Source organism: Aptenodytes patagonicus, chromosome 3, assembly GCF_965638725.1.
Source record: "Aptenodytes patagonicus chromosome 3, bAptPat1.pri.cur, whole genome shotgun sequence".
In the NCBI taxonomy this organism is placed as follows: Eukaryota; Metazoa; Chordata; class Aves; order Sphenisciformes; family Spheniscidae; genus Aptenodytes; species Aptenodytes patagonicus.
Genome location: NC_134951.1, coordinates 104,615,283 through 104,629,879, shown reverse-complemented (window position 1 = coordinate 104,629,879; position 14,597 = coordinate 104,615,283). Strand labels below are relative to the sequence as shown.

The following is a 14,597-nucleotide window of genomic DNA, read 5'->3' as shown; positions in this document are numbered from 1 at the left end:
GATGTTGTAATTCCTATGTACTACAAGAGGATACTACTAAAATGGTCCAGCAAATTCTGATTCTAGATAAAAGGAAAGTGATTTAGGGGTCTGTTTGCGCATCCTGAGCTTAGCTGGGCACATGAGAAGAGGAAGGTTTGCTTTCTCTCAGAGCATTATATAGAGGGGGGAAAAGCTTCCTACCTATAGGAATGTATAAAATGGGTCCAAAAAATGAATTCAGAAGCAAAAAGTCAGCAGTAATGCAAATTAAAGAAATCTGTATTAAATTGTATATATTTAAACATTTTCTTTAAAGAGGTCTTTACTTGCAATATAATTTTTAATACCTAGATTTACATTTGCAGGCAGCAGAGAGATCTTTATCTAGCACAGCATTCGCGATGTCACAAGAAAGTATATTTAAGATTGGACGAATTATATATTACATGTAATATTTTACAAAGCAGTCATATTACAATCTTGTAGTAATCATAAGATGTTACAAAGATCTTCATTAACCAGGAGGCTTTATTTTAGACAGCATTAGCAATACACTATTTGTTCTTATTTGTACGAAACCCCGATTCCAGTACTATTCTTCATAAACCTGTCTCAGATGGTCTCTCTACCTGTCTAACACTGAGACACCCTTGCTCTGGGAACTGGCTTCTCCAATGTGGCATTGAAAGAATCATTTGACAATTTATTATGTTGCTCTAGCAATAGACTGACAAAAAAATAGAGACGACAAATAATTGGAGAGTCCTGTCTAAAGCAATGGCCTGAGCCAGATTTCTAGGGCAGCGATAAATCTAGATCTCTATGAAAAATCAGATGTCTAGTCAAGTAACCAGCATAGATCACAGCACACTGAAGCCTCCACAAGGAAAAACTGTAACTAATCCTTGTAATGCAGCTCCTATCCATATGTGACTCCTCCCAAAAGCTCTTCTCTGATATATGTGGCCACATCATGCGCCATCCACAATCCTGTTCCTCTCTAACGGACCAGCTGAGAGGAGCAGCCGGTCGTAGCGATGTCTTACTGAGAAGGAAGGAGTTGGTCTGGTTTGTACAGTTCTGCCATGCAGAGCATCCCTCAGCAAAGCAATAGACGATAGGCTGTGGTGAATAGCAAGTTGGCTTTTACATTAGTTGCCCTTTTTCTAGTCAGTCTTATGCACAAAAGAACAGAGTTGACTTTTTAATTCATTACTGTAACTAAATTCATTATTGTAACTAAAGTTAAAAGCTTTGACCAGCTTTGAAAAAGTGAAAGGATGCCACAAATAATACCTGTCAAAATCAAACCTTGCGTGCAGATGGCCTGAAACAGCCTGGCCACCGAGATATAGACTAGGGCTTGATGTACAGACAGATCCCTACCTGTCCCGCTGTGAACTGGTCTGTCCATCCTAGAAGGAGTTTGAACAAAAGCCGGAGGAGCTGAGTGCTGCTGGGGCAAGTGCACAAGTGATTAAGAATGAAAACTAATGGGCTGTGCAATGATTAGGCAGCTGCAAACATGGCTTCCTTTGAAGACCGGCCACCAGCCCAGGTGGAAGGGACCTGCTGAGAAAACTCTCCCAGGTACACTGCAGAGAAGTAGAGGTTTTGCACAGCTGGGGTAAAAAATAAGTGTGGCACCTGGCTCGTAGCTGAGGGACCGAGATGTCTGCAACTGTTTGTGCAGGGGGTTAGGATTTGCACTCTCGGGTTTCTTTCCCTTTAGCTGAATTTATCTGGCAGCTGCGGATAAACTCAAGGTGAGGCTCTGTTCCCTTACTAGAGGCCACGCACTGCAGCAAACGCTTTCCATTTCTTATTCCAACTTTGTATATGAGAACAGGGTCCTCCAGCTATGAAAATATGTTTGGAGAGATGCAGCATATGCAAAATGTGCCTTCACTTTGACTTAAAAGATATAATGAAGGGTACCCTATCACTGATAAAGAAAAATAAAACTTGCAAAATTTGCACACTGGGGACTGTTTTAAACTTACTTTTCCCTGGCCTCAAAGTTTGAGGCTTGATGTATTTGTGGATGAATGGTATCCGTTTGCTAGGACCCTGGAAAACATTTAAAGTGTTAGTTCTAAGTAGCCTTTTTTTTTTTTTTTTTTCCTTGTCTTAAAAATAGTTGGGCTTGAATATTCTGGAGCAAGCTATGAGATTACATACTTTTTAAAGTGTCCAGAACAGCCATAACTGGCACATGCTCATAGCATAGATTCCACCCACTACAAGACGAATCTAAGCTTCTGCTTGTTTAAATACAAGGTGAAGCATAAGTCTACAACACGCTCATTCAGGCTGAAAAAACCCTGAGAAACAAAACCCATAAATCTTACCTTAATGTTGTTTTCATGATACTTGTGCTGTTTCATTAAATTACAATTTTTACTTAGTACATAAATTCTCAGCATAAGTTTGCATTTTGTTCTATGTACGCCTTAAGAATACAGCAGAAAATACCATTGCTTAGCACATTAACAAAAATCACATTATATGAGAGGTTTGTCAAAATACCGGTAGACTAAGTTATATACAATTCTGGAAATCCTTCTTCTTTTGACTTCTAGCATGTTACTCCCCAGAAAACCAATGTTTGTCTTTAAAAGTTGAAGTACGTAAAGTATGCTGATAAAACAACTTGAGCAAAGAACATTAACTTGTCAAATTCCACATTTAATTGCAAAATAAGATGGAATGGATCACCGTGTGATGCCAGCAATTTTTTTTTTTTTTTAAACTAACTGTCCCTGATAAGGGAACACGTGAATATTGCAAGTCCTAGTGGGGTAATTTCCCCCGGCAGTTATGAATATGGTGTACTCACATTGTAGATAAATGTATTATCCCAAGGTGCACTATGTTGTATACTCCCATATACAAAAAAAAACATGCGTAGAAATGTGTATTCTGATGGTTGATACATAGCTTTTAAAACGTAGATATTCACAAATCTCAGTTTTTTTATTCCTCTCTGATAAAAAGTCCACATCAATTAGAAGCTCAACTGACCGTTGTGATGGCTGGAGTCTTCGTACCTTCCCCTCCTTCGGCCCCTTCGGCATCTGCTTCCACCTGATTGAACTTACCAATCTTTTTCAAACTCTCCAGCACGGACTTAAGAGTGTCCTTCAGGCTGTTCTCCAGGATCCAGCCTTCGCTTTCACATTCAGGGTCTTCAGGATTTGCGATGCTTTCCAGAGACGTGTGCAGAAGACGCAAACCAGCCGTCACGGACATCTGTGCCATGCAATGGAAAAGACAGAGAGTGTCAGGCAAACCTTTATACCCTTGTCCATGTCTTCACCATTCTCTGCTGTCAGCAGCCCAAGCTGCCGAAAGCACCAAAAAGATACAGGTTAAGGGCTGCGGGAATCCTCCAAACGAGAGGAGATCCTGAGCAGCCTTCCCCCTTGGATGGCCGGCAGGGCTGGGGGGGAGCTGGCAGGAGGAAAATGTCCCTTCACAAGTAGGAAAGGAGAGGGTGGAGGTCTGAAATCGGGGAGCGCCACAGGAAGCGTGACAGCTGATAAGCAATGAGTGGATGCATCAACTTAGGAAGGAAGTACGTGCCGGCTGCTGCAAAGCAGCGGCTTTGTGCGGCCATGTGCATAAGGGGGCTTTCCACGTACCCCGTCACAGGGTAGGCGCCTCCTGAGAGATTTTAATGAAACCTCTGCTCCTGTGCAGTAGATGTACATAAAGCTGTTTATATGTGCAACAACGTGCGCTATATTAGCAAAATATCTGCTAATATTTAACTCTAAATATTTTTACTTCACATTGACCTTAATATGTTTGGCAAGTATACTAATCTGATCAAGGAGATATTCATGAATCAGCACCTGTGCAGAACAGAGCAGCATTAGGATTTGAGCCGTCAGCTTGTCTGCTTCAAATTCTGGTTTTGTTTTTATATAGGTGGGTGCAAATAAGGAAACCAAGGCAGGAGGTGATCTGTATCTCTCACTGGTTCATCATCTCACATCTAAAACAAATTTCTATTTCTGATAAAATATTTACAAGTCCCAGCAGCCCTGACTGAGACTCTTTCTACTGTACTATGCTGGTGTAACACCCCTGACACCGGCAACACCCCAAACCTGCCTCCAGAGAGAATGTTTTTAGCCAGTCTCCTGCCTTCTGACACCATTCAGAACAATCTGACTTCCACCGTTGTGGTGCTTATGAAGAAAAGTGATCGATCTGTGAGTAGAGAAAGAAAGAAAAGGCAGCGCCCAGAAGAGCCAGCTTGATGAGGTGGTAGAGCAGGTGGTCAGGATAGGGAAGCAAAAGACTAGTTCAGTCTTTCGTGTGCTAGGTAAAGCTAAGATTGAGACCACTTATTGTTGTTAACGACCTCATAGGATCTGTTCTGTAAGGGAAGTATGATGCCTCTGTTATCCTGTCCAAATTCCCAAGGATGTGATTACCTCCGGTCTTCCTAAACCCTCGTGGTTAAAGAGGTCGGCATCCCTGTGTGTTGCTTACCTGGTGGCACAGCTGAGGCCCACGGAGAGCTGCCCCGGACCTGCAACGTGCTGCTCTCTGTTGGGGCTTTTGAACTAGAGATGGAGGAAGCTTGCGAACTGTCATGCAGCATTACAGCATTGGGTAGCTGGGCAGATTTGAAGTTGGGATTCAGCCACATAGTGTGGCCAATTGCAAAATTCACATCTGGCTTTTGGACTCACGGGACTGCTCAAGCATGTGCTTCTGTGGACTATTCATTAGCCTATCTACCCTGGTCATCCTGCTTGTGTAGGATCAGTGTCTCCAAACTCCTGGAAGACTAAAGGGCAACCATTGGTTACCCTTGAAATGTTCAGATGTTGATGTTTCTCTGCCTTCACTCAAGACCAGAAAGGGAAAAACATTGTTCAAACAAACAAGCTTCATCAAACACTTCCATATCCAAAGGCAAATTTTCACCCTGTTCAACATAGGAACACATGACTTGCAACACCTTGGTCCTCAGAGAAGGTTCTAATGGCCCTGAATCTGGAAATAGTCTCATTTTGTTGTGGATCTACCCAATACTATGATGACTTAAATCGGTTAAAAGGCTATTCCATAAAGGTCACAAGAAGTGACAAATCACATCACGCTAGGCTTGGGATTTAAAGCCTTTGACATCTTCCTTTCCATCTGAGCCCCAGTTTTGCTGCTCTCAGTCATGGGACTAATATCTTTCCTATTAATGGCTGTTGCAAGTAAAGATTAATAGGACTGGACGCAAAAGATGGCCTCCATGTTGCTCTCTGCTTCTGCTACCTTGCTGTACATCAGCAGGAGCTTCTTTTTGTGACTGACTTACTAAGTGCCACTATTTGACAGCAAAATTAGCTGTACTTACATGCTTCCTGGATGGCTATAAGTCACTAAATATGGTCGTGCTTTAAAAAAGGAAGGTGCTTGTGCAGAAGGGAGCAGCTGACCTGCCCTCAGATGAGATTCTGTAACATTTTCTCTCAGTTTAAGACTTCATTTTCTTAAAAATCTTGTTCAGAAAGATTTTGGGTCCCTGGGGTTGAGATTTTCTAAACGCAGTGCAAAATGTTCAGGCTCTCCTCACCTCCTCTGACCTGAGCCTGCCTTCTCTGCCGGATGAGAAGAGAGTCCAGGAAGTTGAAGACAACTGTCTGGCAAATTAGTCTATCATCTCCTATATGATAGCATAGAGCCTTGGACTATCAGTTTTGCTGAAGTAATTTGTGTTGTAATTTATTTATCCAGAAACTTTGATGCAGGCAGCTTTTCAATAGCCCCATCTCTCCATTTGCAAGTCCTGGCCAGGACACTTAGAGCTGCATGCAATGCATAGATCATATTATCAGCAAAGTTATGGAAGGCAGCTGGATGTGTCTGCTGCCTCAAAAATGTATGTTAATGCCTCAGCACGCTTCAGCTTTGTAGAAATACTTTGAGGGACCTAGACAGGCTGGAGAAATGAACTGACAGGAGCCTCATAAAGTTCAACAAGGAGAAGTGCAAAGTCCTGCACCAGGGAAGGAACAACCCCATGCACCAGTATATGCTGGGGGGTGACCAGCTGAAAGCAGCTCAGCGGTAAGGGGCCTGGGGGTCCTCGTGGACACAATGTTGAACACGAGCCAGCAATGTGCCCTTGCAGCAGAGAGGGCTAATGGTATCCTGGGCTGCATTAGACAAAGTATTGCCAGCAAGTCAAGGGAGGTGATCCCTTCCCTCTACTCAGCACTGGTGAGGCCACAGTTGGAGTGCTCTGTCCAGTTCTGGGCTCCCCAGTACAAGAGAGACATGGACATATTGGAGAGAGTCCAATGAAGGGCCACTGAGATGATGAAGGGACCGGAGCACCTTTCGTATGATGAAAGGCTGAGAGAAGTGGGACTGCTCAGTCTGGAGAAGAGAAGGCTCAGGGGCGGTCTCATCAGTGTGTACAAATACCTGAAGGGAGAGTGCAAAGAAGGTGGAGCCAGGCTCTTTTCAGTGGTGCCCAGTGACAGGAGAAGAGGCCATGGGCACAAACATAGGAGCTTCTGTTTGAACATCAGGAAACACTTTTTCACTGTGGGGGTGACTGAGCGCTGGCACATGTTGCCCAGAGAAGTGGTGGAGTCTCCCTCCTTGGAGATATTCAAAAGCTATCTGGACATGGTCCTGTGCAACCAGCTCCATGTGACCCTACTTGAGCAGGAGGGGTTGGACTAGGCGACCTCCAGAGTCCCTTCCAACCTCAACCAGTCTGTGGCTCTGAGTTGTAGACCTGTGCTTAATCACAATCCAGCAGAGAAGGCCTGGGCATCAGGGTCCCAAAGCTAGCTCAGTCTTGCTGAGTGATGATTTCCCCTGCCCAATGGACAAACTGTCATGAAAACTCTTGTCATTCTACAGCGACTTTAAAGTGGCAGGAAGAACGAGGCTGCAGTGTTTCTCCAGGACTGGGTATGGCTAAGCTGGGCTGGTACATCCCCCTGTACAATGGCATGCTCAGCCCCTCGATCTGTGCTGGCAGAGCAAACTGTGTCCTTCTGGAGGGTCCCTGTTCCCCTACTGCCCGTGGGCTGGTTTTGGAGGTTATTGGGAGTTCACACCTAGTGTTGAATGCATTGGAGAGTTTACTCTCCAGCACGCGATGTGCAGTGCACCTCCCGCTCGTGTCTCATCACTCTCCTGGGTTCCCACCTCCTGGAGCTCAGCGCTGGGCTCCCTCTGTGAACCACATGTGAGACGAATTTCAGGGTCTCAGCCATCGCAGTAGCTGTGACCTATCGAGAGCCATGTGTTTATACAGGTGAAGGACCTGGAGCATCTCAGGAACCGGCTGCTGCCCTCCCTTCCTTTTGAAATGCTCTATTCAGGGCACCCTTGAACCCCCCATTTCCTCTTTGCTGGCTGACGCAGGTCAAGAAGACAGCCAGGCTTGCTCTGCCTGACCTTCTGCAGTGAAGCCCATCTGTTTGCCAGGGTTTAGCCTGAGGCAGCTTAGCTAGAGCAGGGTGTGATCTTTTTTTGTCACCCTCATGACTGGTTGTCACTCCTAGGAATCCTACAGCTTTTGCTAGTAAAAGCAGCATGTGGATAATAATATATTTCCAGAAAATATGACACGCTGCATTTTTTTCAAATAGAACTTTTAATACTTCAAAATAGGTTCATTCTTCCTTGCACCTAATATAGAAACGTTAAACCTAAATGGTCTTCCCTGAGGTCCCTACACCCATTTGGCACATTACGTTTTTCTACAGCTCAAAGTAACAGCTGCGATTAGTGTTTCCCTCCGTGTTCTGTCCCACTTCCCACAGGTCAATACCACCAACCCAGCTGGAAGAGTCCTGCACCGGCCCCCAGAAGGGCTTCGCTGGGGAGGCGCTGTGGCCGTGCTGCTGGCCTGAGTTTACAGCGGCTCCAGGTGCAAAGCAAACCAGGGTGCTCCTTTGCTTTTGAGCTTTTCTGTAACTTCTCAGCAAGCCGGTCCAAGGGAAAATGACAAGCGCAGAGCCAGCACGCTAACTCCCCGCTGGGTCACACCCTGGTCAGTCCGAAATATTACCTTGGCCGGGAGTCGGGACCTCTGCTGCGCTCCTACTCAGTATAAAATTGCTTCCTACTCTGACTGCAATTTAAAGAAAGTGGTTATATTTCAAGGGAGACTAAATTAATGTCTGCTTCCTGCTTTGCTTCCTCCCTTCAAAGTTTGCCTTAAAAGTGGAGGGAGTTTGAGACCCAAATCTGGACCCTTTATGGTAGAATATCAGGCAAGTCATAAATATTCAGGAGGGCCAATTAATGTAACACAAGATTGTGATATTTCTTTGAAGCTTTGCCCTGAGAGTCCTCTGATTACCTGAGAAAAATCTCACCTTTTATTTTGAAAAAGACAAAGAAGAAAAGAGAAGATCGTATTTTTCATTACATCACAGATTGAAAATACTACTCGGGTGTACTTTGAAGAGTTAGAAATAAAATACTGTATTTTTATCGCTGCTATTAATGTTAACGTACCACTGTCATTAATGTCCTACAAGTCAGCAGAGGTATGTTACAGGTTCCTAGTCATGATTTTTCACAGCTGGCATTAGTATTTCTGTGCATTTTTCCCCTGAGTTTTTTAATTTCCTTCTGATTTTCATATACAGCTGACATTCCCCTCTCTTCAAAAACTCTTAATTTGAATTTGGGCTGAAACATGAGCTTCTCTTTCTTTTCTTACCAGAATAACAGTGCTACAAGGAGGTAGTACCTTTCTCAGCCATGCAGAGTAGTTATTTAGCAACTTTATGATATTTTTTTCAGTTCACAGATTATTTGTGTAGGTATTTTCTAAAAAGCATCTTCATTCCTGGAAGGGTGTTGCCCCGTGCTTGTATCAAAGTATAATGCATCTTTTTTTAATTTGCATTTATCTAAATTTTAAAAAAGCTGCCTGAATCATTTAAAATAGTCAATGACATCTGCAGCAGCATTTCAAGGGTTGGAAAGGGTCTGCTGCACTCCGTGTCACACAGTGAGCTGCACCCTCCCCATTTGCCATCCCTGCCCTACCTCTGCATCCCACGCCTCACGCGCCAGCCCTCGTGCCACTGCCAGCCCAAGCTGCCTGCGTATTAGTATTGATTAAACACCCCGGCTAGAAAAGTGGCTATCTCCCAGAGGCAGAAGGACGTGTTTTCCTCGCATTGAATGAACAGTATTTTAGCAGCAAAGCTGCACTTCAGGTTATGGTGCCTACAAACACCTGCACTGGACAGTATCTGCACCTGTTTGCATACGCATGGTGGTTTTGGGAAGCAGAATAAAATAAAATTAATCCATCTGCTTCACCTAAACCACTTCTTGTGACCAAAACCATTGATGGAGCTGATGAAGGACCTTAAACCAAATGCTGCCCTGGAACTGGACACTGTGCATGGCTCTTTCAGGTCTTATTTTCATCAGCACGTAAACCCCTTAATTGCACTTTCTGTCCCACAAATTACTGCCATCTCTTTCTGATGTGCTGCTTTGTGTACTTTTAATTCCCCACTAATGGTGACACATGTAAATTAATGCATCTGGACAGCTGAGCTCTCGCACGCTCTTCCCTGCCTCAGCACCCTGCATTTGGCAGAAAATCAGTCCCTTTTTCCCTCTTGCTGTGGGATACTCGAGGCTCTGGCCCCTTGCTCTGAAGGGGGGGCCTGTAATCTAGCACCCACCCCATGCTTCCCAGCAGAGTCTCCAGCCCGGGACCTTTCAGGCCTTATGCAGATGTTCACTATTAGGTGTTTTCTCAGCCAAAGAACGGTGGTAGACAATTTATTTTAAATAGATCTGATCTTTAACTCAAAGGTCCACGCTGAAAAACGCTCTGCCCCTCCGGAGCTGGCGCTTCAGCAAAGCGGGTCTGAGGGGAGAGGGTTACCTCAAAAAGCCAGACAAGGAGGACGACGGCGCCCATGGAGCTCATCATGCTGCTGTAGTAGTACAGGAGGGCTTCTCGGCAGCCACGGCGCCAGAGGTTGAGCTCCTCCGTTTGGTAGTCGTAGCTGTAGTGAGCCGAGTTGTTGGTGACCTGGTACTGGATGCAGGGTCTCGGGGAGCTGGGGTTGCAGCAGCTGAAAGGGACACCGTCCACCAAGTACCTTCCGTCCACATTGCTTTTGATCCGACTATGGGCAAGGGCAGAAGGAAGCATGAATACACACACACACAGACACACATATAAAGATATACCGGAGCAAACTTGCACAAGAAAGGAAAGCAAAGGTAGTGCGGATTTTCCACCATGCCTCCTGGCCATGCCGTTTCTCCGCATACCCTGCTTATATAGCGGTGTTTGTCCCAGGTGCTTTTCCTCTCTGAAATCCTTTTCTATGTCAAGGCTACACTGAGACTATAATTAACTCTTTATGATGGAAACGCGCCCCCTCGGGTCACTTCTTCAAAGAAATTAATTTTTAAGAAAAGTAGATGGCAGAGAGAAATTTCGGGAGGGGCAGTCAGAGAAGAGTGATCACGGCATAGTTAGGGTGGAAGGGAGATGCTGGAGGGTGACCTGAGCTTGGAAAAGGACCCACAACAGCCTCAGGACCCACCATATCCAGCTAGACCATTGATCCAGCAAACCTAATAGCTTCTCTTTGATGATAATAGCTCCAGGAAGGGGTTATGCATTTATTCTTGGCTTGGGAAGGTAGCCAGTATTTGAAACATGAAATGTGCTTCAGCAACAGGATGTTGAAAAATTTCTGAAGTCTTTGCAGGAGCTCCCCAGCTATTGTTCATTTAAGAGTGCGGTTGCTCTCCATAAACAGCTTGGATTATGGAGAGTCTGGTGCCTTACGAGATATTTAGATGAGAGATACTTAGAAGGCAAATAGTTCCACTGGCACTGCAGAAAAAGACTATCATAAGAGGACTGCAACTCTAACAAATGCTATTTTGCTTAGAAAATGACAGAATGAAGAGCCCCAGTGACCTAGAAAGGTGAAAAAAATCTGAGAGTCGCTTGCAGCTTTCTATAAGGATATTTTAAAGTTGTGTCATAGAGAGAAAGGTGATTGCAATAGCCTGGCGAAGCAAAATTCCACTTTGCAGTCATGACCTAAATATATCTAAATGCCGAATGCAGTTGAGGTTTTATCTCTAGATGTAAAGAGTGCTCTGAGTTGGGTCTAATTCCCATTGAGGTGTAAATGCTCCACCAGTTTCAGAGAGATTGGATCAGGCCTTCGCTCTACAAATCATATAAGAATCACATTGTGGGGGACGGACTCCCACCTTCCCTGGAACTAAGGAGAACTTTGCTACTGACTTCAAAGGGGCCAGAATATCCCACCAGGAATGTGAGCAGAGATTGTGCACCACCACGTAGTTCAAACCTTGAATTCACTCATTAACATCCATTTGTGGATTTTTAATGCCCTATTTCCTGCCTCAGTAGTACAAAGAAATTGCCCTGAGTCTCAGTCCCAAACAAGACATCATTTATTAAGGACAATATAACCTTGTTTTCCCTCCGTGCTTTGCCCTTCCACTGCTGCTGGATTAAGTTACAGCTCTCAAATCTCCATATAATGCTGTCAAGGTGAACTTATTATGTTTTCAAGTAGTTATTTAAACCCATGGGCATACCTTCGCAATGCAAATACTCTCTTATTAAATAGCGAATGTATTTGTTATAACCCCGCAGTGCAATAGGTTAAGCCTGTAACAGTTTTCACTATAAGGTCCTGGTTCAGAATTGCAAAAACAACCAGACCACCCAACAAGTCAAAACAATATGCAGAGAGACACACAAGTGAAATACCATTTCCACAGTCAGGCAGGGATCCCGAGAGATACACGGAGCTTTTTTCAAAATTACTTCAGACGTTTTTAACAGAGGCAGTGTATTTAAAAGGCAGATTGCTTCCAGTTTACAAGACCCTTTGTGCAACCAGAGTATGAACGTTAACGAATGATGTTCCCAAAGAACTCTGAATAATGATCTCTTCCCCCGATGCTTAATTTTTTAAAAGGTCATGGGTATTTATGCTCAATGCTCATTTTTTAATTTCAGAACTTCATTTGTTCTCATGTTCATTTTTTACTTGCGCTTACTGCGCCTAACCTGATTTTGAGATTACTGCCTCTTTGGGCACTGACATCAGAGCTATTAAGGGGTTTCTGGTCAACAATCTGTTGTGGTTTGTACAGAGGAACCTAGTGCTGTTTTCACGTGAGGTTAAAAAAAATTAGGCACAAGTATATATATTGAACATGTTTTTATACAGGAGAGAACATAAAATGCATTTGGCTGCGAGGGACACTGTGTAAAGCTAGGAACGTCAACTGGTGTTGACGGCTCAATATTGTCACAGTGGTGAAGCAATTCACTGAGTGAATATAAAAATAAAATTCTAAATCTTAAGGATTTAAAACACATCAGTTATTGGTAAAGCGTTACTGTTTCTATTTGTTTCCATGAGATTGATGAATTGCCAATATCTAAAGTGGAGTTTTAAAAGTGGTGTCAGCAGTATATATCCAGGGAAGTCTTTTTTTAGGAACTTAATAAGTCACATCGAAATCTGCTTTAGGAATAGTGAAGTTCTTATACATTCCTATTGATTTTGGGAGTAGGTATGTGTGGGGTTATAATGGGTTTGTAAGGAGATAAAAGACAGTAAAAAATATTATTTTAAGTCTGTTTACATCTCACTGCCTAAGAGTGAGAATTCTGTTTTGGTGCTTTATGTTTTATGTTCTGGATAATGTTAGAGGCATCTGTCAGGGGAGAAAGCAATCTAGCTGAACGTTTGGGATGCTTATTAAGCAAGAGCAGAGAAAATACCCTTTTTGTACAAAACCCCCTCCAGTCAGTGCCTGTTTTGATGTACATTTCTTTAGTATGATCCTGATCAAATAATGATACTATGTGATACAAACCCCACCAAGTCACTTACTCTTTCACTTCTTTGGAGCTGAAGTCCAGATATCTGTTGCTGATCCACTGTACTTCGAACCAATCTTTGAAGCCGTTGTTCCCACAGCATTTGAACTCAATTTGGAGCATGTCGATGGTCTTCTTCATGAAGCATCTTCCGGGGGTGTCTGTGTCCCGGTAGAACTTCATGCTGTTCTTGAGCCCCTGGGCCAGCGTGCTCTCCAGGGAGCCCCGCATGAGAAAGCAAATCAGAGCAACGAAAAAAATGAGTATGTTAAACAAGAAACATAGTGCCAGGTAAGGTTTCAGCAAAGGCTTCCACTTGGCAAATTTAACAGGATCCAGAGAATCGTAACAAATTTTGCCAGCAAAACCATTGAAGGCGCAGGATAATATACCCATCAATATCAAAGAATTGGGCACAAAGTGGCTTTCAGAATTGTCCATCACTTCGCTTCGCTTCCGGAGTTCAATTTTGAGGAACAACCCCATGCTAAAAACAAGGATTCCAGCAAACACTGAAAACCAGTTCATGAGCCATAGTCCCTGCGCTAGTTTTACCCGTTTCTTCTGGCTGAATTTGACTTTCAGCAGTGCCATCTTCGTAATGTGAGATATCGGAAGATTTCACAGCCTGGACCCCTCTTCTTGGCGTAAGCAACTCGAGGAAGAACCATTCAGGCGTTGGAAGACACCCCGAATGGCACGGCGGGAAGTGAGCCACTGCACAGTCCTTCCATCTTGAGCTCCCCCAGTTAGGGTTCAAGCAAGTAAAATATTCAAAGGTCCAAATTAACAATTTCACATTAGTGAGAATAATGGGCAATTAGCACCTACAACTATTTCTGGTGGTTCCTTCCAAGCAAAGGAGAAACAGTCTCAAGGTTTCAAATGATTTGATCTGGATCTGCAAGACGTCATTCTAATACCTTTAATCATTTGATCCAATTTGGAGAAATGTCTGTCAACAGATGAGTGGAAATAATCCCTCATTTTACTATTTAGTAGATTTGTGCTTTCTTATGATAGGCTGCTGGGCAGAATGTGAAAACCCGGAGATACAAAAAGATCTTTGTTGCCAGAAGAATATGGATCCTTTGAGGAAAAAAGAAGAGGGCACTGAGATTAAAAAAGGCTGCTTGAATACAAAAATATACTTCCCCTATGTGATCCTGATTTATTCATATCTACAGCCAAGACCACCCTTCTAGTCCTTATCCCTCTGTGCTGACCCAGGATGACATCCCATGGCTTATGTGTTCTGGAAGCAGATAAGCGCGTAGTTTACAGTGAACTAAAAAACCTAAGCTTGGCATTTTCTATTTACTTCCAGGGCTCGTACTATCTCCAGGCCTTGGCAGAAGAGAAGGAGAAAGGAAAACTTCAGAGAAACTCAATAAATAAACCCCAGCCTGAAATCTAGGGATGCTTTTATAAAAAGGGAGCCAACGTGAGCAGCTTACTGGATAATCACTGGGCCAGGGAGGGGAGCAGGGCTGCCCAAGGAGACCCGGGAGCTTACACCAGGGAGGAGTTTGACCCGGTGGCTGGGTAGGGACCCTTGGGCCGTTGTCACCAGCCAGTGCAAGGGAGGGACTCCCGGGGTCCTTGGGGGTCTGCTGAGGGACCTGCAGCCCGGCTCCACTTTCATGCTGTAGCAGGCAGAAAAGGAGGGATGAAACGCCTCCTTCTGTGGTGACCTTCCTCCTTA

The 14,597-nt window shown here is 44.1% G+C and overlaps 1 protein-coding gene across 1 annotated transcript; it reads right to left on the bottom strand.

The window, feature by feature from the left end:
• Nucleotides 1–2,583: 2,583 nt before the first annotated feature.
• Nucleotides 2,584–13,486, bottom strand: PRPH2 (peripherin 2). Its single transcript, XM_076335562.1, has 3 exons — nucleotides 12,906–13,486; nucleotides 9,881–10,127; nucleotides 2,584–3,234 (listed from the first exon to the last, which is right to left on the bottom strand). The coding sequence occupies exons 1-3, from the start codon at nucleotides 13,484–13,486 to the stop codon at nucleotides 2,998–3,000; spliced, it is 1,065 nt and encodes a 354-aa protein (XP_076191677.1). The 3' UTR covers nucleotides 2,584–2,997.
• Between the last annotated feature and the right edge of the window lie 1,111 nt (nucleotides 13,487–14,597).

Excerpts from the sequence above, each read along its gene's own strand:
- PRPH2 (XM_076335562.1), bottom strand. The coding sequence starts at position 13,486 with ATGGCACTGCTGAAAGTCAAATTCAGCCAGAAGAAACGGGTAAAACTA. Across the intron at positions 10,128-12,905 it reads AGCTCCAAAGAAGTGAAAGA|TCGGATCAAAAGCAATGTGG; the intron begins GTAAGTGACTTG and ends CCTTGCCCATAG. Across the intron at positions 3,235-9,880 it reads TCCTTGTCTGGCTTTTTGAG|ATGTCCGTGACGGCTGGTTT; the intron begins GTAACCCTCTCC and ends TGCATGGCACAG.